General features: G+C 45.8%; 1 protein-coding gene and 1 pseudogene across 1 annotated transcript; one reads left to right on the plus strand and one right to left on the minus strand.

The window, feature by feature from the left end:
* Positions 1 to 214: 214 nt before the first annotated feature.
* Positions 215 to 3,006, plus strand: LOC111959244 (cell cycle control protein 50A-like; annotated as a pseudogene).
* A 981-nt stretch (positions 3,007 to 3,987) lies between these two features.
* Positions 3,988 to 27,197, minus strand: LOC111959558 (discoidin, CUB and LCCL domain-containing protein 2). The gene is given in 13 exon segments (XM_070437734.1): positions 3,988 to 6,235; positions 6,328 to 6,462; positions 6,611 to 6,646; positions 7,013 to 7,120; positions 7,218 to 7,349; positions 7,494 to 7,641; positions 8,295 to 8,635; positions 8,954 to 8,994; positions 9,080 to 9,213; positions 16,295 to 16,419; positions 24,696 to 24,833; positions 25,076 to 25,300; positions 26,824 to 27,197. Coding segments are annotated over 13 exon segments (2,088 nt in total). The 5' UTR covers positions 26,930 to 27,197; the 3' UTR covers positions 3,988 to 5,816.
* Between the last annotated feature and the right edge of the window lie 280 nt (positions 27,198 to 27,477).

Raw genomic sequence — 27,477 nt, forward strand, 5'->3', positions numbered from 1 at the left:
CTAAAATAAACCTTAAGTATTTTAGCTTGATGATCTGTTAGACTGTAAAACATCTGTATGTAGGACTGAAGCGCAAAGGAAGAACTGAGAGAAGAACAGTAGAAAAAGAATGAGAAAGAAGAGACAGAAAGAGGAAGAAGAGCTGATGATTCTGGTTAAGGATTTCTCCCAGTAGCCTGCGGGAAAAACTCCTTGGTAGGGAGGGGAGCGAGAACAAGGGAGAGGAACAAAGAAATAAGACTGTGTTAAAGAAGACCGGAAGAGAAGAGAGACAAGACTCACATTTCTTGCTTGTTCTCTGGTTGTCTGACCCATCCGTGCTCCTCTCCCTGCCACAGCTGGAGCTCTCTGTCATGGGAAAGTCGAAGGCCAATGCTGGGCTCCTGGCCCGGAGGCCTGACAACTCGGCTTTTAAACATCAGAGGATGCCTGTCTGGTCCCCAATGCTCACTGCTCACACCGTCCTGCCTTTCTTTACTGTATGGCCACGTGTTGAAACTGGGAGTGTGGCCTACTTGTCACCGTGCAGAACACACATGAACTGAATGTGAGTAATCAATCCCTTCAAATGAATCAAATCTTTTTGCCTTTTTTTCTCTACTTCCACCGATGACACACACACACACACACACACACACACACACACACACACACACACACACACACACACACACACACACACACACACACACACACACACACAACACACACACAACACACACACACACACCACACACACCACACACACACACACACACACCACACACACACACACACACACACATAATCACTTGAAATGGAGCAGGTAACACCCTCCACAATGCATATCTTATCTAACCATGAACACAGAGATGGAGAGGTAGAGAGAGACAATAAGAAGAGTTTAAGGGTATCCTGAGAATGAGTACCGTATAACAGGAGGAGTGGCGGTGGAGAACAAACATGTATCTAAAGTTCTTATGGGTTTTAATGTTTGCTATCTATTTCTGTCACTCCCTCTCTCACCATCTCTTCTTCTCTCACTCCACAGGTGGACTACACACACGCAGGGTCATGTGMWACGTGTTTTGAGACCACAAGCTGTTGAGCCAAATCTAAGTCCTTTGAGAAGCACAGTGATTATGTTTCCTATTTCCTGTCCCAGAGAAATGTGTTCTTCTTCTATGGGCTGATCAACATCCACCGGAACATACATGTACTCCAGGGACGATGGACAGATGGTCGGGAGAAAATAAAAACCTGAAGGTAGCTACTGTTTCTATCTACTTCTATCTATCATCCCTGTCTGTCTGCCTCTATCCAACTTTATGCTGGTTCATTCTGAGCTTTTACAACTTCTTCCCTGTCAAACTCTTCCTGTCTGTCTGCTCTACATAACCCCAGCACCTACTGTGAGCCCTTCATAAAGGAAAAKAATGGACTCCCTATCGCCCCCTGCTGGGCCATGGCCAACAGCATGTTCAACGGTATTACACCATTACCCACACTATGTTCTGAGTCTCTGCTAATGATGTGACAGCATTATAGGATTTTGGGGGAAAACACATTTTAATATCCAGTGATATGATCAAATCAATCTGACACGAGACCTGGTTTTGATTAATTTATTGACTGACTGATTTCTTGATGTGTTTTGTTTGTTTGTCCCAGACTCCTTCACTCTGACGTACCACTCAGGAGAGGGGGGTGCAGTGGTCCATGTTCATCKGTTCAGGAAGGGCATCACCTGGTACACCATCAAGTTCCTCAACCCACTGGATGAGAACAAGACACTAACGTTAGCACATGTGATTGAAGGTGTGTCTCACAATACACCCACACAGTGTGTTCATGGCCATCTCTATTATTAGTAGTCWTGGTGTAATACCACATTCTTATTTAATATTAATAGACATATGTATCGCTGCTCCCTCTTACTTAACTTTCCAAATGTTGTCTATGTGTTGTCAGGCACGGWCCGGCCTCTGTACTGGTAGAAGCCAGTGTATGACCTGGACCCCTGGGACCACAACAACGGCTTCATCAACGAGGACTTGATAGTGTGGATGAGGGAGGCTGCCTTCCCCAATTTCAAGAAGCTCTACGGGGTCCCGCGCTAGAGAACCCTTCACTGAAGGGCTGCCGACTGGGAACTACTGCATCCATATCTCCTACAGTAGCCATTATTATTCATCTGCTTATTAATGCTTTATTCTACCAGATTGATCATTTTGAGATTTGAATCAATTGAATTAAAACGGTTTACAATTGGCAGATTACTATTTCCGACCCTGAGACGGATTGGGGTTAGCTAGTTTCTCATTGGGTGGAAGTGAAATAGTAGGTTGTGGCTTGAAATGTTGGATTTCTTTATTTGGTCAGTTATAAAAACAATGTGGGCCACAGCACATGAAGCCCCCCGTTAGAATTTGCAGTGGATTCCTTCTAGGGCGGAAAGGAAGTGGTACTGTCCACAGTCAGCTGGTTCGGGAGTCAGAACAACTTCCTGCCCGTAGCCTACCTGATCACTGGCTGTCTCATCCTGCTCCTCGCTGTCATCCTCACTGCCATTTGGTGGAATTTTGGTAAGAACAGACGGAACATGGAGGAGTKATGTAAAAGGACCAATGTGAAAAGGGGTGAGGAAGAAAATAAATMTTGAGTGAATCATGAGAAAGAGAAGTCTAATATTTCATTCTAAATACTGTGAATGTGACCAATTGATTTACTGAAATGGTCAATGATCCAAATGCACGTAGTTCACATTTGAGATGTGGTTAGCATTTGATCATCATGAATGCTTGTGCTTGGTTTAATTTCCCTACATCGCCATGTGGTGGCAGTAGTGGTGTTAAAATGAAATGAGGTGGGATACATTTGGAAATTGTTTTCAGATATTACAGTGCATTCGGGAAATATTCAGACATTTTATTACTTTACAGTCTTATTCTAAAATTGATTAAATATTTTCCCCCCTCATCTACACACAATAACCCATAATGACAAAGCGAAAACCGTTTTGAAATTTTTGCCAATTTATTACAAATAAAAAACATAACTTATTTACATGAGTATTTAGACCCTATSCTATGAGACTCGAAATTGAGTTCAGGTAAATCCTGTTCCATTGATCATCCTTGAGATGTTTCTACAGCTTGATTGGAGTCCACCTGTGGTAAATTCAATAGTTTGGACATGATTTGGAAAGGCACACACCGGTCTTTATAAGGTCCCACAGTCGACAGTGCATGTCAGAGCAAAAACCAAGTCGAGGTCGAAGAAATTGTCCGTAGAGCTTAGAGGCAGGATTGTGTCGAGGCACAGATCYGGGRAAGGGTACCAAAACATTTCTGYAGCRYTGAAGATCCCCAAGATCAAACACAGTGGCCTCCGTCATTCTTAAATGGAAGAAGTTTTAAACCAAGACTCTTCCTAGAGCTGGCCRCCCASACAAACTGAGCAATCGTGGAAAAAAGGGCCTTGGTCAGGGAGTTGACCAAGAACCCAATGATCACTCTGATAGAGCTCCAGAGTTTATTTAACTAGGCAAGTCAGTTAAGAACAAATTCTTACTTACAATGACGGCCTACTCCAGCCAAATCCGGACAATGCTGGGCCGCTCTGGAGTTCCTCTGTAGACATTGCAGAACCTTCCAGAAGGACAACAATCATACCCAAGAACTCAAGGTTGTAATCCCTGCCAAAGGTGCTTCAACAAAGTACTAAAGAGTCTGAATACTTATGTAAATGTAATATTTCTGTTTTTGCACAAATAAAAAAAATACTGTTTTTGCTTTAGAATAAGGCTGTAATGTAACAAATTTTGGAAAAATTCAAGGGGTCTGAATACTTTCTGAATGCACTGTATAATTTACACCAGTGCTTGAATATCTATTAAGAAATTATCTTCAAGAAATTGATATGAAGGAATCATTTAAGATGACATTTTTTACTGTCGACCGTATGAATGTGTTGTGAATTAACATTTTTGTAAAAAAACACTACTTATTTTTAGTCTTTATTTCTCTTTGTTCAGTCTGTGAACTCACAGAAACACACACACTGACCTAGGGCCATCCTTCCCTACTGATGTCCTAACCCTTAACAACACACAAGTTAAACTGGTCCAGGATCAGATTTGGTGTTCAGGACAGGGAGTGAGCTGACAAATTATCTCCTCACATCCATTACTACAGACATGTCTAATCAAACACAGATACAGTACACTCATAGGGACAGACATACAGACATAGCTAGCTTCACACAGATGCTCTCTTTAGGACAGCCATACAAAGATAGACACACCGATACAAAGGTTCAACAGACACAGCTACTCGCACAAAGACACTAAGGAAAGTCATCACGTACACACACACAAAACACAGCAATCACAGTAGAGACAATCAATGTCCAAGAAATACACACAGGAGAGTAATTCAGACACAGATGCACATTCACACGCATACTGTATATTGGAATTTGAAGTATTTCTGTACATATTGACTTCAGTATGCTGACCGGTCACTAGTGATAATGTTCCCTCTCCGGACCATCTTTGACATGATCCATGACCTACACACAGCTCTTTAAGGCTGACGCGGTAACCTAGACCAGGGTTTCCCCAAACTTGGTCCCAAACTCACCATCAAGCTTTGATTATTTGAACCCGCTGTGTGGTGCTAGGGGACAAAAACAAAACTTGCACCCAGGGTGGGCCCCGGGACAGAGTTTGGCTGGAGTGGACTCTAGCTTCCTCTAACTAGCACACACAGACGTCCTACACCCTCTGTATTCTGTGTGAACTTACAGACAGCCATGCATGCAAATATGGCCACTATGATGAAAAATAATAAAACATTTAGTCTCACTGACATACTGTAGAGACATCAGCCCTTCAGTTGGGCAGCTCCTCTCTAGGCTCACCATGACAGCGGATTCTGCCTCAAGTCGCTGGTCCTAATCTGGCAGTGTGTGAATCCAATCAGGCGAACACGAATGGCACCTAAACGTTGTGTATGGGTTCTTTTTTTGACTTGTCACCAACCAGTGTCACGTGAGGCAAGGTGTCCATGACAACAGTGTAACCATGAAAACAGTGCAACCACATAATGGTTGGGAACATTCAAGTGAGAGTATGTCCTTTTCAGCAGGAATTATGAAAGAAAAATAAATAAAATAAAATCATTTTGAGTAACTTGAGCACAGGTTTTTGTTGTAGATTTCACTCTAGATTTATGTACAACGGTGATTGGTTAAATTCAAAAGTTAAGACATCTGATTTTGAGAACTAACAGATCTAAAAGCTTCCAATCAAAGCGTACCATAGTAAAAATGACATAGGTGACCTTTGGCCTTTATGCAAACACTATTAGAACACATTAGTGGTAGAAACATTGCCTTTCTATCGAAGGCAACCATTTCAGAGACCTTATCTTCGGAGAATTAGCTAACTTTTAAATTGACACACGAAAGGAATATAAACTCACAGTTTGACTAAACATAAAATGAAGACACACTGACAGAGTGGACTAAGCCTGGCTGAAACAGTAGTGAGCTCTCCATCTCTCCTCTTTCATGTAGACATTCATCTTTGTTATTTCAGTGATAAGACTGGTATGGCACTATGCTAGCACTCTCTGGCCACGCATGTATATGTAAACACACACATACTGTACATACAGACTCCTGTGTAGACACACTCACATGCCAAGTGAACTAACTTGAAGGCAGTGTGTTTTTTACAGACTCAGACCCAGGGTTACATCCCCCTCTCTTTGTCCATGGGGGATGTAGTTTATGGTTACGGCCCTGTCAATCACAGTCCTCACTCCGCCCCTTCAGCTCTGCCCCGCTGGCTTCTGAGAGCTGCTCTGAGGCACCTGATAGGCTAGATCTTCAGTGGGCGTGGCCTGTCCTGTACTCTTGGGCGTGTCGTACATTGACCTACCCGATTGCCCACTGTCTGTCCGTGCGAGTAGGGAGGCGGGGCTACGGCCCATGAAGCTGGAGACTGTGGGTGGCTGGCTCAGCAAAGAGCTCCCTGATAGGTGGCTTGCAATGTCAATCACGATGGGCGTGGCGTACTCAGCACCGGAGGCGGGCAGGGGTTCAGCATAGGCATGGTAGATGTCTGTTGCCATAGGAGCGCCGTAGAGGTCAGGGTCAGTGTAGCAGTGGTCAGAACCTTCCTCTGGCTTGAAGGTTGACCTCTGACCTAGTGATGTCACCACACCGCTCACCAGGGGCTGGGCATATTCTAATGGAGGAGATGAAGAGGGTGTGTTACAAATACAAACACTCAGTTTGGTGTGTGTGTGTGTGTGTGTGTGTGTGTGTGTGTGTGTATACCTGCGGGTTTGGCCTGTAGTCTGGGGGCGTTCCCTCTTCCTCTGAGCCGGCCCACTGCACTGCTTCTGTAGCGGACTGACTCCTCCCCCTCCGCCATCTTGGACGGCAGGAACTGCTTCATACTCTTCCACCAGTCTGGACAGAGACACACACACATTAAACACACACACACACAACACACACACACACACAAACACACACACACACACACACACACACACACACACACACACACACACACACACACACACACACACACACACACTGAGAGTGTTGTGTTTACCTGTACGGTCCCAGTGAGGTAAATCATAAGCCCCTTCTGAATCGTTCTCCTGACGAGAGAACAGAGGAGAAAATCAAAGAGTGTGATACTCTGCCCTGATGCTAGGACAGCAGAGTCCCTGCCCATCTTCTGAAAACATTAAAACGTCTTCAAAGACTATCTTAAATAAGACAACTGTCACCCCCCCCAAAAAAATGGTGCACTTTCCTACACGCACTGACTTTGCTGATAAGTCCTTACTCTGAAAAAATGTACTTCTTACAGCTGTGATATGWRGTTGTCTCACCTAGCTATCTTAAGATGAATGCACTAACTGTACGTCGCTCTAGATAAGAGTGTCTGCTAAATGACTGAAATGTACTTTGTTCGGAGCTACTGAGTGCATGGGTATTCAGTTGTTACTAGTTAATCATCACCTGTTTCTCCAGTGCCAGGCACAGACCATGGTCAAGATGAGGGCGGTCAGAACCATGACCAACACTGGCACCAACACTGCTGCCAATGCCACATCTATGACCACAACACAACCAGTGTGAACCAATCACGATCATCAACACAACTAGATACTGTAACTATTTTCCCTCTATCTGTTCCCTTCCTCCCTCACCATTGCTGGTGCGTGGGGGCATGGTGGTGTTTCTGATTTCAGGGGTGTGGGTGGTCAAGCCGTACAGTGAGGGAGTGTCTGCGGCCAGTGGGGGAGTAGGAGGACGAGGGGGGTGGTTTATCCGTGGCCTAGCTGTCCAATGGGAGAATTGGCAGAACAGTTATAATCCCTCTATGCCAAAAGAAAACCTTTGACTGCCCACAAGAAAATCTCATTTACTAAAGGGCTAAAGAAATCAAAACACCTGACTTGCATCCGATTGGCTGGTTTGGTTACCTTGATGGAACTGGCATCCGAGCAGCTCAAACTTAAGGGCAATTCGCTGGTGCCACTGGGTGGGGCTCATCCTCACATATCGTGCCTCGATTGGTGGGATGAAGTTATTGCGCACTTCCTGGAGATAGTTGGTGTTTCCCTGGAAACTCTGTCAGGAAAGAGAAACAGTCTTCAGTACACACGGACATTGAAGCTACAGTATGTTTCCAAATGATATCTCATGTTAACTTGCCTTTGCCTACTGTATTGTTAATATTATATATGGTCTGTAACAAATGTCTGATTGCTACCTTCTTGGGGCAGGTTTCCCTTGTAAAATWGATTTTTAACCTTAGTGAGATCATCTCCTGTATAAATATAGGATAAAAAGCCCTGATTACAGATCCTGACTAACACAGCCATTCAATCAATCTCCATCCATCTTTAATGAGATGCTGTCCTGAGTGACCACAGGRCTTAATAACCAGTCAGCTCCCATGTTTCCTGCTATAAACAACCGCAATCAATCACTGTTGCCATAGAAACAAACAACACAAACCCCCTGCTCTTGTCTAAAGTGGCTTCCTCTCTCCTTAAAGGGAAAATTCACTCAAAACTATCTTTTGGTATTTCTTTCATTAGTCCACTGTTGATACATTCCCAAAATGTTTTGCATGTCAGCAGTCAAGTTTTCAAGATATTGGACTTTCAAGAAGCAAAGTGTCACCTGCCACATCCGCATGAGGATGCAAAATGCCAAAAATTACATTTTTGAGTGGAGTTTCCCTTGAATGTTATTGATGAGAGCAGTGTTTAGTTCACCTTGTCCTGGGTAGCATCTGCCTCCCGATAGGTGCTCCAGTACTGTCCGTCATTGCTATAGAGGACCCGATAGGCTGACACGTAGAACTGATACTCCAGGAGGGCGGAGCCTGTAGTGGTGATGCCTGTAATCCTCTTCTCCTTCTTCAGGTCCACCTGTAGCCACTGCTGCTGGTCGCTATGAGCCGACACCCAGGGAAGCCCCACCCTTTTAAGGCGGGCCCCAGATGGGCCCCACTCGCTGGGCTGGCCAATCACGTCACTCCATTCCCACACAGAGGAAGCAGAAAGCTGGGAGTCCCTAACAACGCCCGACTCTAGACCCAGTGTCCCATAACAACCTGAAAGAGAGCAACAGAGAGCGAGAGAGCAACAGAGAGCGAGAGAGCAACAGAGCGAGAGAGAGAGAGCAACAGAGAGCGAGAGAGAGCAACAGAGAGCGAGAGAGAGAGAGAGAGAGAGCAACAGAGAGCGAGCGAAAGAGGGCGCAAGAGAGAGCGCAAGAGAGAGCGAGAAACTGAGTGTATTTTAAGTGGGAGGACACATGGCTGTCTTGGCGATTGTGGTAGTGATTGTGGTGGCAGGTATAGTTGAAACGGTTACAGAAGCATGTGTGGCTGTGGTATCATGGTCTGTTTTTGTATTGTAGCTTAACTCACCACTCGTCTTGAAAGTGAAGAGGCTGTTGGACAAGGGACCACTGGAGAAAGATAGACATAATGATGGCGAGAGATGGAAAGGGAAGAGAACGCAGATGTATTCTCCCAGACAGACTGASTACTTACACAGTGGAGGAGACGTTGTTAGCCAGCGAGCCATCATAGTGAGGGATGCCCTTACTGCTGACCACACTGATCTGACCGCCCACAGAGTTAGACACTACACCTGCATGGATGGCTGCTAGACACACTGGAGATGACTAGAGGAGGGAGGGAGAATGAGATATTCATTATGATCTATCCAAGTGTTTAGAAATGTGAATTGTTATGTATGAACATCTTCATCAAATTACTTCTATGTCAATTGAATCCTCACTGCTGTAAGAAAAGGGTTCAAACACTGGAGGGAGAGAGAGGGATGATGAGGGGGAGATAAGAGCGTGACAACAAGAGAGGAGAGAGATGGAGAGAGAGGGATGATGAGGGGGAGATAAGAGCGTGACAAACATGAGAGGAGAGAGATGGAGAGAGAGGGATGATGAGGGGGAGATAAGAGCGTGAAACAAGAGAGGAGAGAGATGGAGAGAGAGGGATGATGAGGGGAGATAAGAGCGTGACAACAAGAGAGGAGAGAGATGGAAAGAGAGGGATGATGAGGGGGAGATAAGAGCGTGACAACAAGAGAGGAGAGAGATGGAGAGAGAGGGATGATGAGGGGGAGATAAGAGCGTGACAACAAGAGAGGAGAGAGATGGAGAGAGAGGGATGATGGGGGGAGATAAGAGCGTGACAACAAGAGAGGAGAGAGATGGAGAGGAGGGATGATGAGGGGAGATAAGAGCGTGACAACAAGAGAGGAGAGAGATGGAGAGAGAGGGATGATGAGGGGAGATAAGAGCGTGACAACAAGAGAGGAGAGAGATGGAGAGAGAGGGATGATGAGGGGGAGATAAGAGCGTGACAACAAGAGAGGGAGAGATGGAGAGAGAGGATGATGAGGGGGAGATAAGAGCGTGACAACAAGAGAGGAGAGAGATGGAGAGAGAGGATGATGAGGGGGAGATAAGAGCGTGACAACAAGAGAGGAGAGAGATGGAGAGAGAGGGATGTGAGGGGGAGATAAGAGCGTGACAACAAGAAGAGGAGAGAGATGGAGAGAGAGGGATGATGAGGGGAGATAAGAGCGTGAAACAAGAGAGGAGAGAGATGGAGAGGAGGATGATGAGGGGGAGATAAGAGCGTGACAACAAGAGAGGAGAGAGATGGAGAGAGAGGGATGATGAGGGGGAGATAAGAGCGTGAACAAGAAGAAGGAGAGAGAGGAGAGAGAGGGATGATGAGGGGGAGATAAGAGCGTGACAACAAGAGAGGAGAGAGATGGAGAGAGAGGGATGATGAGGGGGAGATAAGAGCGTGACAACAAGAGAGGAGAGAGATGGAGAGAGAGGGATGATGAGGGGGAGATAAGAGCGTGACAGACAAGAGAGGAGAGAGATGGAGAAAGAGCGGTCAGTCGGTGGTTAGGATTGTTCCACTGTCAACTGAAAAGCCATATATCCCAGTGAGTGACAGTAATGGCTTGTAAGGTTTTACAGTGAGATAGATCACAAAGAACAGCTCTCAGTTCCCAGACCTCAGCTCCACAGATAACAGGAGATGAGTCGGCATAATGATGTCACTTCCTGGCAGGAGGAACCCTGAGTGGCATGACATTTTTTTTTTTTAACTGGCCTGTTTTAATAGCTATCTATCTATGAAGTGAAGGTGGTAAATTACCTTTTAATGGCATCAGACAAAGGCTCTGCATCTGTCCTCATGCTCCTAGACCTTAGCGCTGCTTCTGACACCACATTCTTTTGGAGAGATTGGAAACCCTAATTGGTCTACACTAGAGGTCGACCGATTATGATTTTTCAACGCCGATACCGATTATTGGAGGACCAAAAAAAGCCGATACCGATTCAAAATCGGTCGATTTTTAGATATTTGTAATAATGACAATACTGAATGAACAATGAACACTTTTATTGTTAATATAATACAGAAATAAAAATCTATTTAGTCTCAAATAAATAATGAAACATGTTCAATTTGGTTTAAATAATGCAAAACCACAGTGTGGGAGAAGAAAGTAAACTTGCAATATGTGCCATGTAAAAAAGCWAACGTTTAAGTTCCTTGCTAAGAACATGAGAACATATGAAAGCTGGTGGTTCAATATTCCCAGTTCTTCAATATTCCCGGTTAAGAAGTTTTATGTTGTAGTTATTAAAGGAATTATGATGCGACGACTATTTCTCTCTAAACCATTTGTATTTCATATACCTTTGACTATTGGATGTTCTTATAGGCACTTTAGTATTGCCAGCCTAATCTCGGGAGTTGATAGGCTTGAAGTCATAAACAGCGATGTGCTTCAAGCATTACTAAGAGCTGCTGGCAAACGCAGTAAAGTGCTGTTTGAATGAATGCTTACGAGCCTGCTGCTGCCTACCACCGCTCAGTCAGACTGCTCTATCAAGTATTAAATCATAGACTTAATTATAATAAACACAGAAATAAAAGCCTTTGGTCATTAACATGGTCAAATCCGGAAACGATCATTTCGAAAACAAAATGTTTATCAGTGAAATATGTAACCATTTCGTATTTTATCGAACGGGTGGCAACCCTAAGTCTAAATATTTCTGTTACATTGCACAWCCTTCAATGTTATGTCATAATTATGTAAAATTCTGGCAAATTAGTTCACAACGAGCCAGGCAGCTCAACCTGTTGCATATACCCGGACTCTGCTTGCACTGAACGCAAGAGAAGTGACACAATTTCCCTAGTTAATATTGCCTGCTAACATGGATTTAGTTTAACTAAATATGCAGGTTTAAAAATATATACTTCTGTGTACTGATTTTAAGAAAGGCATTGATGTTTATGGTTAGGTACATATGTGCAACGATTGTGCTTTTTTCGCGAATGCGCTTTTGTTAAATCATGAGCTAATTCAACTTCACCCGTTTGGCGAAGTTGAAGTAGACTGTGATTYGATSATAAATTAACAGGCACCGCATTGATTATATGCAACGCAGGACATGCTAGTTAACCTAGTAATATCATCAACCATGTGTAGTTAACTAGTGATTATGTGAAGATTGATTGTTTTTTATAAGATAAGTTTAATGCTAGCTAGCAACTTACCTTGGCTCATTGCAGCCTCAAGGTCCTTTTGATGCTGCACTCGCGTAACAGGTGGTCAAGCCTGCCATGCAGTTTCCTTGTAGATTGCAATGTAATCATCCATAATCGGCGTCCAAAAAGGCAGATTACCGATGGTTATGTAAACTTCAAAAATCGGCCCTAATTAAATCGACCATGCCGATTAAATCGGTCAACCTCTAGTCTACACGGACAAGTTATTGCCTAGTTTAGATCTTATCTGTCGCAAAGATATCAGTTTGTCTCTGAATGGTTTGTCCTCTGACAAATGTTCTTCAAGGTTCCGTTTTAGGACCACTATTGTTTTCACTATATATTCTACCTCTTGGTGATGTCATTTAGAAACACAATGTCAACTTTCACTGCTATGCGGACGACACACAGCTGTACATTTCGATGAAACATGGTGAAGCTCCAAAATTGTCTACACTGGAAGCCTGTGTTTCAGACATACGGAAGAGGATGGTGGCAATTTTTTTAACTTAAAAAAACAAAGATGAAAAAAACAAAGATGCTAGTTCTATGTCCCAAGAAACAAAGAGATCTGCTGTTGGATCTGACAATCTTGATGGTTGTATAGTCGTCTCAAATAAAACTGTGTTGGACCTCTGCGTTACTCTGGACCCTGACATATCAAGACTATTTCAAGTACAGCTTTTTTCCATTTTTGTAATGCAAAAATCCTAAACTTTTTGACGAAAAATTATGCAGCTTTCAAGGTTTTACTGCTAACCTACAAAGCATTACATGGGCTTGCTCCTACCTATGTCTMCGATTTGGTCCTGCCGTACTACACAAGACGCAGGCCTCCTTATTGTCCCTAGAATTTTTAAGCAAACAGCTGGAGGCAGGGATTTCTCCTATAGAGCTAAGTTTTTATGGAATGGTCTGTTGATCTATGTGAGAGACGCAGACTCGGTCTCGACCTTTAAGTCTTTACTGAAGACTCATCTCTTCAGTAGGTCCTATGATTGAGTATAGTCTGGCCCAGGGGTGCGAAGCTGAGCGGCAAGGCACTGGGGAGAAGAACCGCCCTTGCTGTCTCCCCTCTCTCCACTGGGATTCTCTGCCTCTGATCCTATTACGGGGGCTGAGTCACTGGCTTACTAGTGCTCTTCCACGCCGTCCATAGGAAGGGTGCGTCACTTGAGTGGGTTGAGTCACTTACGTGATCTTCCTGTCCGGTTTTGCGCCCCCTTGGGTTTGTTTGGTGGAGATCTTTGTGGGCTATACTCAGCTTTGCCTCAGGGTAGTAAGTTGGTGGTCTGTTGATATCCTTCTAGTGGTGTGAAAGCTGTGCTTTGGCAAAGTGGGTGGGGTTATTTCCTGCCTGGTTGGCACTGTCCAGGGGAATCGTCGGACGGGGTCACAGTCACCGCCGACCCACCCGTCTTAATCTCCAGTATCTATGCTACAATAGTTAATATGCCGGGGGGCTAGAGTCAGTCTGTTATATCTGGTGTAATTCTCCCGTCTTATCTGGTGTCCTGAATTTAAGTATGCTTCCTCTACTTCTCTCCCTCCCCTCCCGGAGGACCTGAGCCCTAGGACCATGCCTCAGGACTACCTGGCCTGATGACTCCTGGATGTCCCCAGTCCACCTGGTCGAGCTGCTGCTCCAGTTTCAACTGTTCTGCCTGCGGCTATGGAACCCTGACCTGTTCACCGGATGTGCTACCTTGTCCCGGACCGGCTGTTTTCCACTCTCTCTCTACCGCACCTGCTGTCTCTAACTCTGAATGCTCAGCTATGATTTACTTCTGAGTTACTGACCTGTTGAACTCTCCACAACCACTGCTGGTCATCTATGAACATTTGAACATCTTGAAGAACAATCTGGCCTTACTTACTTTACTCTTATAATCTCCACCCGGCACATTCAGAAGAGGACTGGTCACCCCTCAGAGTCTGGTTCCTCTCTAGGTTTCCTCTCTTGCTTCTATATATCTGCTTCTATATCTGCACTGCTTGGGGTTTGAGGCTGGGTTTCTGTACAGCACTTTGTGACATCAGCTGATGTAAAAAGGGCTTCATAAAAATGTTTTATTTGACTTTGATATACATCCTTCCTTAATTCCTTCCCTCCTTCCGTGAGTTAATATATTAAGATCACTGAAAAGGTTGGATTGTTTAAACATTTCCCTCTCTCTTCTTCAAGCATTCCCTTAGCTTTCAAGTAACTAACTCAGTCATTTGCTGATGTCATAAAATTGATCTATTCATTCATATATTGTCAAAACACATACACACGAGTCTGAACACATATTTAGTGAGACCACAGTTCCCAGCAGTGGGCAGCTGCGTGAGTGAAGTGGGATGGTTTTCCTGGTAAGGCCCCACATGGGGTTTCACAGCTGACAGGACAGTGGGTAACACCAAAGGCACCGTGTTGTGACACACACACACACACTTTGCAATCATAGACACGTTCTACACATTCACACACACGCACAGACTTTAACCACATAGTCGAGGTACCCACAGGGACTGAACACCCTCACAGCTCTACAACATCCCAGTAACACACCACATCCGAAACAGCCCCCCACCAAACCACTAACACAAACACACTGTACTGCTCCAAACCACCACCTCAGAGCACTGACCGCTTTCACACACACACTCACATAATGCACTCACACAAACTCTCTCAATCGTTACAACACCTCACACACCAATCCAAAAGGTATGGGAGAAGGTACGGGAGGACCGGTAGAGCAAGAGAGAAACAAATTCCTACTGAAAAAGTTGACAGAGTGTGAGAGTAAAGTAGAGGTTCAGAGATGGGTGGGGTGCACTGACCCCTCTGTGACTTAAGGTGTGGTCCAATGAGCAGCAGATGGCAACGCTCCACAGAAACCAAAGTCAGACTGACTCGGGTTGTAACCCCGTACAGCTCTGTTTGGCTGAACATGGAGAACCCGGAATCCTGTTCTGTTATGCAATCTGCAACACCGCTTACACAACAGAAACATACACACCACCAGGTACAAACGTACGCCTGTACACATCACATAGGCACGCTCACGTGCACACGCACGCACTGCACACACCAGTCCGCTCAGCACTCTMCTCCAGATGGACTGGATTAGAAGAAGCTGTTCCGTCGGCCAAACAATTAGCTCACCACCCCCAAACCTCCGTCTCCTCCCCTATGACTCAGAGACACCCCCTGACACACAAACACTCTTGCCCTCCACTGTGCCTCGGAGCGCCAAGTCTAGGACCAAAAGGCTCCTTAACAGCTTCTGCCCCCAAGCCATAAGACTGAACAATTAATAATTAATCAAATGGTCACCCGGACTATTTACATTGACACACCCCCCCCCACACACATTTGTTTTTACACTGCTGCCACTCGCTGTGTATTATCTATGCATGGTCACTTTATCCCTACCTACATGTACAAATGACCTCGACTAACCTGTACCCCCGGACACTGACTCTGTACTCTCGACACTGACTCTCGATAACACCCACAACCCCAAATCTAGCCCTCCCACCCCCATGGCCCCCCGACCCACCCAGGCATGAGGTCATCATCCGCAGACTCACTCAGCCCCCATGACCTCAGACACAGCCGGGGTATTGTGAGGTCATCAGCCTGGGATGTGCATACGCTGAGAGAGGCTCTGTTTACAAAGGACTTTGTGAGAGAGAGGGGGGGGTTAGGACAGACAAGGTCCAGCAGGGGAAAGAGAGCGTGAATGAGATAGGAGAAGAGAGATTGGAAGAGAGAGAGAGAGAAAAAAAAATAGATATAGAATGACAGAGAGGGGAACATAGCCATGAAGTGAGTCATGACTGTGTGTGGCCAGTTAGTTCCTGTGGGGTAGTGGCAGTGGTGGTGGGTACTGCTGAGTGATGAGCAGGACAGAGACAGACTGAGTTGGTGGAGGGGGGTATTGGGCAGTGTGAATAACCTGGGAACTGTGTGCCCTCCACARCGACTAACACACACATACCACACAAATGCACACGTTTACACACACACACAAAGATGCACACACCCACACACGTGCACAGTTCCCACCCAGTCTATCTCTGTTTCATTGACTTGCTCATCACTCAGCACCACTCATGCACATCCACAAACACACATTCCTTGAGTACTGCGCATATACTCACGTCTCTGTAGCCGTGGGGTACGGTCCCAGCGACCTCCCCAACAGAGGTCATACATCCAGCAGGACAGTATCTTGTGAACTCTGCCTCRGTGAAGTTGATTCCTTTGTCGAGACAGGTGATCAGATCTACAAACAGGGATGCAAACTTGTGAAGGTCCAAAACATGCAAAGAAATCTGTGTAAACTGCAAGAAAAAGTGCCTATTTTCAGAGAATGTGATACCAGGCCAAGTATCACAAAACCAGGCAGTATCGTGGCACCACACGGTTTGCCCCAAAAGGTTAGGCACCCAACAGAATTTAAGGAACGCCAGAAAAATACATAGATTTATTTTATTAATATTTAGCTCAGAATTACATTGATTAGGTATATGCATCCTACCATTGAAGCATATTTTTCAACAGGCTATCTTAGTGGTTCCCAACTTTTTTGAAGGGTCGCACACCTTGATGGGATAACAAATTCTGTGGCACACCAAAAATGTCCCTCTTAATATATTCAGTGGTAATGACCTCCATCTCATCTGATCCATACTGCAAATCATCCATTTTCTGTGACAAAGGCATATATAGATTAAGTGCATTTTCTTACATCCCCATATGATCTGGATCCTGGAGTGTTTGGCACCCAGATCCTCCCTATAAAGCATGTGTGAAACGCAAACCAACCCTGGCTGAAACTAATCCTGGACCTGAGTTGGTAGCTTTCCAAGATCCTGGACAAGAGTAAATCAAAATCAAATTGTATTGGTCACATACACATGGTTAGCAGATGTTAATGCGAGTGTATCAAAATGCTTGCGCTTCTTGTTCCGACAGTGCAGTAATATCTAACAAGTAATCTAACAATTCCACAACAACTACCTTATACACACACAAATGTAAAAGGGATGGAATAAGACACATCTAGACACATCTCCCGGCTAGGGCTCCTGGGCTACTCCTGAAGCCCACTCCTCGGCTACAATATCCGGACCACTTCTACTGCCGGTACGGGAACCCCCCGATACTTCACGACTGGAATACCGCCATAATCTGCCCGAGGATTCCAACAGGCCCCTCAGGCGCGACGTCCCCTGAAGGCCCATTCTGCTAACAGCGGCTATCAGGACAGTTTCTTGGACCACTATACCCATTTTGCCAATTGGACTTGGATCCCTCTGATACTTGGAACCCTACTAATTCAACGACTGGTCTATCAACGTCACCACACGAGGAGGCAAAAACAGACTTTTCCCCGTCGCAACGTCCATCTACGGCCCTTATGCTAGCCTCGGCCTGCTAACTGCTAGCTTGCTAGCCCTGTCCTGCTAACTGCCTGAATCGCCGTGTCCCCAGCCAGCCCAACCACCCACTGGACCCATACGATCACTTGGCTATGCATGCCTCGCCCTAATATCAATATGCCTTCAATATGCCGTCCATTACTGTCTTGGTTAGTGATTACTGTCTTATTTCACTGTAGAGCCTCTAGCCCTGCTCAATATGCCTTAACCAACCATGTTCTTCCACCTCCCACATATGCGATGACATCACCTGGTTTAAACATCTCTAGAGACTCTCGCTCTCATCATTAYTCAATGCCTAGGTTTACCTCCAATGTACTCTCTTCCTACCATGCCTTTGTCTGTACATTATGCCWTGAATCTATGCTATCGTGCCCAGAAACCTGCTCCCTTTACTCTCTGTTCCGAACGTGCTAGACGGACARTTCTTATAGCCTTTAGCCGTACCCTTCTCCTCTGGTGATGTAGAGGTTAATCCTGGACCTGCAGTGCCTAGCTCCACTCCTACTCCCCAGGTGCTCTCATTTGTTGACTTCTGTAACCATAAAAACCTTGGTTTCATGCATGTTAACATTAGAAGCCTACTTCATAAGTTTGCTTTATTCACTGCTTTAGCACATTCTGCCAACCCAAATGTCTTAGCCGTGTCTGAATCCTGGCTTAGGAAAACCACCAAAAACCCTGAAATGTCCATCCCTAACTATAACATTTTCCGCCAAGATAGAACTGCCAAGGAGGGCGGAGTTGCAATCTACTGCAGAGATAGCCTGCAGAGTTCTATCTTACTATCCAGGTCTGTACCAAAACAATTCGAGCTTCTAAATTCCCCATTCCAGAAACAAGTCTCTCACCGTTGCCGCTTGCTATAGACCACCCTCTGCCCCCAGCTGTACCCTGGACACCATATGTGAATTGATTGCCCCCCATCTTTCTTCTGAGCTCGGGCTGCTAGGTGACCTAACTGGGACATGCTTAACACCCCGGCCATCCTACAATCTAAGCTTGATGCCCTCAATCTCACACAAATTATCTATGAACCTATCAGGTACAACCCCAAATCCGTAAACACGGGCACCCTCATAGATATCATCCTAACTAACTCGCCCTCCAAATACACCTCTCCTGTTTTCAACCAAGATCTCAGCCTCATTGCCAGCATCCGTAATGGGTCTGCGGTCAAACGACCACCCATCATCACTGTCAAACGCTCCCTAAAATACTTCCGCGAACAGGCCTTTCTAATCGACCTGACCGGGGTATCCTGGAAGGACATTGACTTCATCCCGTCAGTAGAGGATGCCTGGTTATTCTTTAAAAGTGCCTTCCTCACCATCTTAAATAAGCATGCTCCATTCAAAAGAAAATTGAACCAGGAATAGATATAGCCCGTGGTTCACTCCAGACCTGTCTGCCCTTGACCAGCACAAAAACATCCTGTGGGGTTCTGCATTAGCATCGAATAGCCCCCGTGATATGCAACTTTTCAGGGAAGTGAGGAACCAATATACACAGGCAGTTAGGAAAGCTAAGGCTAGCTTTTTCAAACAGAAACTTGCATCCTGTAGTACAAACTCAAAAAGTCCTGGGACACTAAAGTCCATGGAGAATAAGMGCACCTCCTCCCAGCACTGAGGCTAGGAAACACTGACACTACCGATAAATCCACAACAATTGAGAATTTCAAAACGAGAATTTCTGGAACCCTATAAATCAGCCGGGCTAGACGATCTGGACCCTCTCTTTCTAACATGATCTGCCGAAATTGTTGCAACCCCTATTACTAGCCTGCTCAACCTCTCTTTCGTATCGTCTGAGATTCCCATAGATTGGAAAGCTGCCGCGGTCATACCCCTCTTCAAAGGGGGAGACACTCCAGACACAAACTGCTACAGACCAATWTCTATTCTACCCTGCCTTTCTAAGGTCTTTGAAAGCGAAGTTAAACAGATTACCGACCATTTCGAATCTCACCATACCTTCTCAGCTATGCAATCTGGTTTCAGAGCTGGTCATGGATGCACCTCAGCTACGCTCAAGGTCCTAAACGATATCATAACCGCCATCGATAAGAGACAATACTATTCAGCTGTATTCATCGACCTGGCCAAGGCTTTCGACTCTGTCAATCACAACATTCTTATTCGCAGACTCAACAGCCTTGGTTTCTCAAATGATTGCCTCGCTTGGTTCACCAATTCCTTCTCCGATAGAGTTCAGTATGTCAAATCGGAGGGCCTGTTGTCCGGACCTCTGGCAGTCTCTATGGGGGTGCCACAGGGTTCAATTCTAGGGCCGACTCTCTTCTCTGTATACATTAATGATGTCGCTCTCGCTGCTGGTGATTCCCTGATCCACCTCTACGCAGACGACACCATTCTGTATACCTCTGGCCCTTCGTTGGACTCTGTGTTAACTAACCTCCAGATGAGCTTCAATGCCATACAACTGTCCTTCCGTGGCCTCCAACTGCTCTTAAATGCAAGTAAAACTAAATGCATGCTCTTCAACCGATCGCTGCCCGCACCTGCCCTCTCATCCAGCATCACTACTCTGGACATATGTGGACAACTACAAATACCTAGGTGTCTGGTTAGACTGTAAACTCTCCTTCCAGGCTCACATTAAACATCTCCAATCCAAAATTAAATCTAGAATCAGCCTCCTATTTCACAACAAAGCATCCTTCACTCATGCTGCCAAACATACCCTCGTAAAACTGACCATCCTACCGATCCTCGACTTCGGCGATGTCATTTACAAAATAGCCTCCAACACTCTACTCAACAAATTGGATGCAGTCTATCACAGTGCCATCCATTTTGTCACCAAAGCCCCATATACTACCCACCACCGCGACATGTATGCTCTCGTTGGCTGGCCCTCGCTTCATACTCGTCGCCAAACCCACTGACTCCAGGTTATCTACAAGTCTCTGCTAGGTAAAGCCCCGCCTTATTTTAGCTCACTGGTCACCATAGCAGCACCCACCCGTAGCACACGCTCCAGCAGGTATATCTCACTGGTCACCCCCCAAGGCCAATTCTTCCTTTGGCCGCCTCTCCTTCCAGTTCTCTGCTGCCAATGACTGGAACGAACTGCAAAAATCTCTGAAGCTGGAGACTCTTACCTCCTCACTAGCTTTAAGCACCAGCTGTCAGAGCAGCTCACAGATCACTGCACCTGTACATAGCTCATCTGTAAATMGCCCATCCAATCTACCTCAGCCCCATACGGTATTTATTTATTTGTCTTGCTCCTTTGCACCCCAGTATCTAAACTTGCACATTCATCATCTGCACATCCTACCATTCCAGTGTTTAMTTGCTATATYGTAATTACTTTGCCACCGTGGCCTATGTATTGCCTTACCTCTGTTATCCTACCTCATTTGCACATGCTGTGTATAGATTTTCCTACTGTATTATGGATTGTTTGTTTATTCCATGTGTAACTCTGTGTTGTTGTATGTGTCGAACTGCTTTGCTTTATCTTGGCCAGGTCGCAGTTGCAAATGAGAACTTGTTCTCAACTAGCCTACCTGGTTAAATAAAGGTGAAATAAAAAAATAAGTGTCATTATTTAAAGTGACTAGTGTTCCAATTATTAAAGTGGCCAATGATTTGAGACTGTATGTAGACAGCAGCCTCTCTGTGTTAGTGATGGCTGTTTAACAGTCTGATGGCCTTGAGATAGAAGCTGTTTTCAGTCTCTCGGTCCCAGCTTTGATGCACCTGTACTGACCTCGACTTCTGGATGGAGCGGGGTGAACAGGCAGTGGCTTGGGTGGTTGTTGTCCTTGATTATCTTTTTGGCCTTACTGTGACATCGGGTGCTGTAGGTGTCCTGAAGGGCAGGTAGTTTGTCCCCGGTGATGCGTTGTGCAGACCGCACCACCCTCTGGAGAGCCTTGCGGTTGAAGGCGGTGCAGTTGCCGTACCAGGCAGTGATACAGCCCGACAGGATGCTCTCAATTGTTCATCTGTAAAAGTTTGTGAGGGTTTTAGGTGACAAGCCAAATTTCATCAGCCTCCTGAGGTTGAAGAGGCACTGTTGCGCCTTCTTCACCACACTGTCTGTGTGGGTGGACCATTTCAGTTTGTCCGTGATGTGCACATCGAGGAACTTAAAACTTTCCACCATTTCCACTACTGTCCCGTCGATGTGGATAGGGGGGTGCTCCCTCTGCTGTTTCCTGAAGTCCATGATCATCTCCTTTGTTTTGTTGACGCTGAGTGAGAGGTTGTTTTCCTGACACCACACTCCGAGTGCCCTCACCTCCTCCCTGTAGGCTGTCTCGTCGTTGTTGGTAATCAAACCCACTACTGCTGTGTCGTCTGCAAATTTGATGATTGAGTTAGAGGCATGCATGGCCACGCAGTCATGGGTGAACAGGGAGTACAGGAGGGTCTGAGCACGCACCCGTGTGGGGCCCCAGTGTTGAGGATCAGCGAAGTGGAGAAGTTGTTTCCTACCTTCACCACCTGGGGGCAGCCCGTCAGAAAGTCCAGGACCCAATTGCACAGGGTGGGGTTGAGACCCAGGGCAAGCTTAATGATGAGCTTGGAGAGTACTATGGTGTTGAATGCTGAGCTGTAGTCAATGAACTGCATTCTTACATAGGTATTCCTCTTGTCCAGATGGGATAGGGCAGTGTGCATTGTGAAGGCGATTGCATGATCTGTGGACAAGCGGCATAGGCAAGAGTACCAGGTATTGTGAAGCTACAGCGCAAGTCGTGTGGAACTTTTTTCCCCGTTGTAAACAAGCTAGCTCACTAACGTAATGTAGAATATGTGTCTTACTTATCGTACCCTGAAACTGTTATTTGCAGGTCTTGTGAAAGCAAAATGTATTCTGTAGAATTCTCACAAATGCTATTTTGAAAAACAAAAGTGACGCGTTTGCGTCCCTGTACAAAGGCAAACACAGACAGATCACATTAACTCAGCTCTCTCTGTCTGTATTCCACCCTGTCTAGGTACACATGCACATGGACACAAGCAGAACAGACACGCACAGACGGACCGACACACACACACACAGTGTGCTGTAACGGGCGACATGGTCATTTTGAAAAAGAAAAACACTGTGGGGATGCCCACAAGGTTAGAAATCCCCATCCAGTCACTGAGGATGATAACGCTCTCCAACATATGAATGTGTAATAACATATCCATCTGTCTTTCACCCCATCTCTTTCTCTCTCTTCAGTAATTTGATTTCCTTCTTTCAGAATAAAAGCTTTGTTGTATCTCCCTCTCTCTCATCACTCTCCCTTCTGCAACCATTCTGTCTCTCCACCCCCCTGCATCCCCCTTTAGTTTCCTCCATCTATCTCTCCTTCTCATCCATCTCTTCCCTCCCCACAGTACTCCAGGGAGACTGCCGATGTAGACAGACTCCTGACACAACAGAAGTGTGACGACACACTGGATCTGCAGTGCACAGCGCTAATGGCTCTCAGCACACACACACACACACACACACTCTCTCTCTCTCTGTGCCACTCTAGTCTGCAGAGATGTACAGCTCTTTGGAGTGGTGTGTGACGAAGCCCAGCCACACAGGAACAGGTTGGGCTTCATCTAAGGGTTCTGGATACGTACACACTGTCCCGACACTCTCACTGCAACAGCACACCTCATTAAGGCCGGGATTCAATCCGATCACRCTTATAGACAATGCAGATTTTAAAGGCGCTTAGAGACGGGCTGCAGTAAACGACAATTTAACCGTGAGAAAACCCACCTACCTCGCCAGRACAGCGGCCCCAGTTGTTGTCGGCAGGTAGCCTAGTGGTTAGAGCATTGGGCCAGTAACCAGAAGGTTGCTGGATCGAATCCCAAAGCTGACAAGGTAAAAATCTGTCCTTCTGTCCGAGCAAGGCAGTTAACCCACTGTGCCCCGGGCGCTGAAGACGTGGATGTTGATTAAGTCAGCCCTCCGCACTTCTCTGATTCAGAGGGGTTGGGTTAAATGCAGAAGACACATTTCAGTTGAATACATTCAGTTGGACAACTGACTAGGTATCCCCCTTYCCCTTGTATCCCCCTTTCCCATAGTTTGATTGGTTGACAAGGTGAACTACGCTCATTACTTCAGCTAAATTAATCTTTTGGCATCTCAAGCGCTGAGCCATCAGCACGGGACCTGCTGGCATTTTGCCGCTCACCGCCCTACTCCCATTGAAGTCTATGCGACCTTCGCCGCTTCCTGCGGCCCGTCAGTAAACGCCTTAAAGGCAATGTTACCCCGTTCGCAGGAGATCGCATTCAAGGTAAACGATGCAGACGTCTCCTCAATTGGAAATGACCTTTAAATGTGAAGCGCACTATATACAGTTGTTTCAGATTGAATCTTGGCCTGAACCTCCGTGTCCTTCCATCTGCCCTGGACCAAAACGCTCCTTCTACTTCCTTCTCTACTCACATCCCATCTCAACTTTCTTATACCCTCTCTCTATTTCTCTCTCACACACACACATTCACATAAAGACACACAAAACACATCCACACATGCAAGCTCACATGTACACATGCATGATGAACACACACAGAGCTGCAGTATGTCTAGATATAGAACTCCAGTATTCACACACACACACACAGTTATGTGGAGATAAATGCCAGCTGTAATAGGCATTCTCCATGTCTGTCATGTTACAGCAGATCACATCTCCCTGTAACAGAATTCACTCCATACATCTCACACACACTGACAAGAGAGAGCAGCATGAGATACCACTTACAGACAACACAGTCAGTCTCATACATTTAAAATAGATATTTATCCAGTAAGGAAAAGGAGCAAAAGGGAGAGAGAGTAGATGAGGATGAATGGGAAAAAAAGAGGGAGCAGAGAAGCATTTATAATAGGACTCACATGAGACCCTGCAACTCCCAATYGTGCAAACACACACTGCTACCTAGGCAACTCCCTCGGCTATGGGGCCACAATGTTACTGTAAAACAATCTATTGTAATCTCAACTAAGAGTTAACACAGCGGTCTATGATGGGTGACATTGTCATATCTGAGGATTGGGACACCAGCAGCAGCTTGAATGATCACCTCACAGCTAGGATGCAGTTCAGACCCCAACCCCTGACCCCTTGTACCTGTGTGTTCTGTGGTGGAGTAGGACAGAGAGAAGCCCCGCCCACTGCGGTGAGTTCCACTCATGAACTGGATGGTGACCCGGTTCCCAGCGGACTGGATGAGCTCAGGAACCTTCAGACCCAGACCACAGAACTTCACTGGGGGTCGGGAGGAGAGGGGTAAGTTTCTTAATCTTGCACTCTGATSTAGTGGTTATTATCTACATTCAGATAGTGGTACAGACATTTATTCTATTGATGTGTTTGTCACATAGTGACATACTGTCATATAGTGATTTATATTGATTGATGATATATATTTCATACACCCCTCTCCTTTCCCCTAGGAGATAGAGCCATTCCCTATCCCCTCCACCTTCCCATCTCCATCCCTCTCTCACCTATCTGGGTCCTCTGGGGTCCTACACCCTCGTAGATTCTGAGGTAGTTGACCTGACAGTTGTTGTCCTCTATGTCCAGGTCAGCGAAGCGGAAGTGGAGCCTCCGGCCCTGCGGCACACTGATCTCCCACTCACACACCGTGTGGTTGGGGTAAGTCCCGGGGTAACCCAGAGAGGACAAGGTCCCACTGCTGGGGCCCAACACACTGGGGCCACAGCCATCACCTGTACACACACACCGAGTGACTTAGTGGAGACATACATGTACTGTTCCTACCCACACATAATGGGTGGATGTATATGCACATAAGGGTTGTTACACAACTACACATTATGGATAAATCTAGAGTTGGAAATATCAGTGGGATAGACAGTAGACATGTTCAGACTTTGACACACCAGTAGTTTGGACATGAGAGGGTGAGTGTAAGGATTTTACCATCACTGTTTAGTTTTCAGGATTCCAAAGGAGTTCTAGTGAACAAATCCATTGCAGCTGATTTAAGTCAATCATGACCGTGGTTTTTGGCTTGACCTTTGACCCTGTCCTATACTGTACTAGGCCCAGTCAGAGGCCTCATTCGAAAACAAGACCAAGTAGATGTCCGTCCTTTAATCCATTTAAAGTCAAGCTAGGTGGAGTCCACCCCATATTGCTACACTTTACAGATGTGCTTAAACTGAGAGGTAAAGACTAGAGCTATTGTGGAATAGGCTAGGGCTAGTTTTCGGACCAGAGATAACAGTGGACAGTTATGCGTCATGGRCTGAATGGACCCGCGGCTGGGCTGGTGTCATGTAACGTAACTGACATATTATTCAGATGAACTTGACAAAAACGGGACTCCCTTCAAACACGCCACTTCGATACATGTGTTTTCGTAGCAGGTTAGGATAATATTTTCGCTAACCCTAAACCTTCTTCCAAACCTCGACCTAATTATCCTACCTGCTATGTTAATTATCATAACCTTCTGCGTAAATTCTCATAACCTGCTACCCCCCAAAAAATCGTAGTTGTATCGAAGTGGCATGTTATTTGTGGATCTAAACACAGCGACCTCCCCACCCCTCCTGACCTAGAGAGAAGCAGCTTTCGGATTAGTTTACACCAACCAAATGCCGTACTCTGCCACCAATGTTTCCAAAAGCTCAAAAAAACGTCCCAAACGTCCAAGTGACAATTGGAGAGGTGATATAAGTTTCTGAACCAAGGTTGTGGGGTTAAATAGACTGTTATTTAACTCGTTACTAGCCTACCCGTACCGCCACGAGACGTTGAGGCTGTTTACCTCTCTACCACCTCAACCCTTCCCCCCTCGGTTAGAATTTGACCAAATGGTGTATTCTCTTTAATCAGCTGAAATCCTGCCCACAAATGACTATTGTTTATTTTGTACTGTCTGTCCTTTATATCTAGGCTAAACACTTAAATAACCAATTCCAATGACTACCAAACTGCTCGGAGAAGAGAGCAACTTTTGCAGTCTGTGATTCTGGCTACATATTTGGGATAGGGGAGAGAACGAAGCAGTCGAGCCATGTAAGGTAGGCTATCTAGCGATCGTCTCTTTTCAACCTTGCTGAGGCGCAGCAGCATAATCTCTGCCGCTGGCTATCCGGAATGCAACAAAGCAGACACACTTCATACTAACACTGCGTCAAAGCGAATGTGGTACTGTCTATATGTATCTATTGTACACTTGTATTACACATGGTTACATTAAGTGGCACCGACCGACACCAACCTTTCTGCGCTCGACTGCTTCTGGCGGTGAGGAGGATGATGAGAGTCCACAGGAAGAAAAGCCCGGCCGCTGTCGGTCCCCTGCCCACCATTACCGCTCTGCCCATAGCAGCCTGCAGTCCGAATGCATACTGCTCGCTTTCACACCGGTGAACTCAGAGTTTAGTCTGTACGGGCAGTTTAAAACGCTGCTCCGCAAAACCTCCGTCCTCAGTCAAAACCGCTACTTCTTCTTTCTGAGCTCGGAAACGTCCGACGCTCTCTCTCTGAAAGCACAGCGCGGGTCGCGGTCAGATTCGTTTTCACAACTGAATCTGAAGGAACATTACCCAAACTGCTGTAGAACGACTTCCTCCACTTCAGCTCCTCCCACACTGCAATATGATTCAATAGGAATCCGAAATCGACCAAGTGGTATGACGGAAGATATTAAGAAATATTAAGCATCCTGCAACGACTTCCCCGTTGAACGTGATAGGGATGAACCAGATAATCAGCATTCACTGGAGGACAATTGTCATAGGTCTACAACCTATTGCCCATACAGCCATATACTGTACCTGCCCAATGCCATGGCCTATGACCCAACCACAGTGTCAGTGTCAGTACTTAGTTGTTGTGTACAGATAGAAGGCTTACTTTTTCTCTCCAATAA

The sequence above is a fragment of the Salvelinus sp. IW2-2015 genome, linkage group LG36 (genome assembly GCF_002910315.2).
Source record: "Salvelinus sp. IW2-2015 linkage group LG36, ASM291031v2, whole genome shotgun sequence".
Lineage (NCBI taxonomy): Eukaryota > Metazoa > Chordata > Actinopteri > Salmoniformes > Salmonidae > Salvelinus > Salvelinus sp. IW2-2015.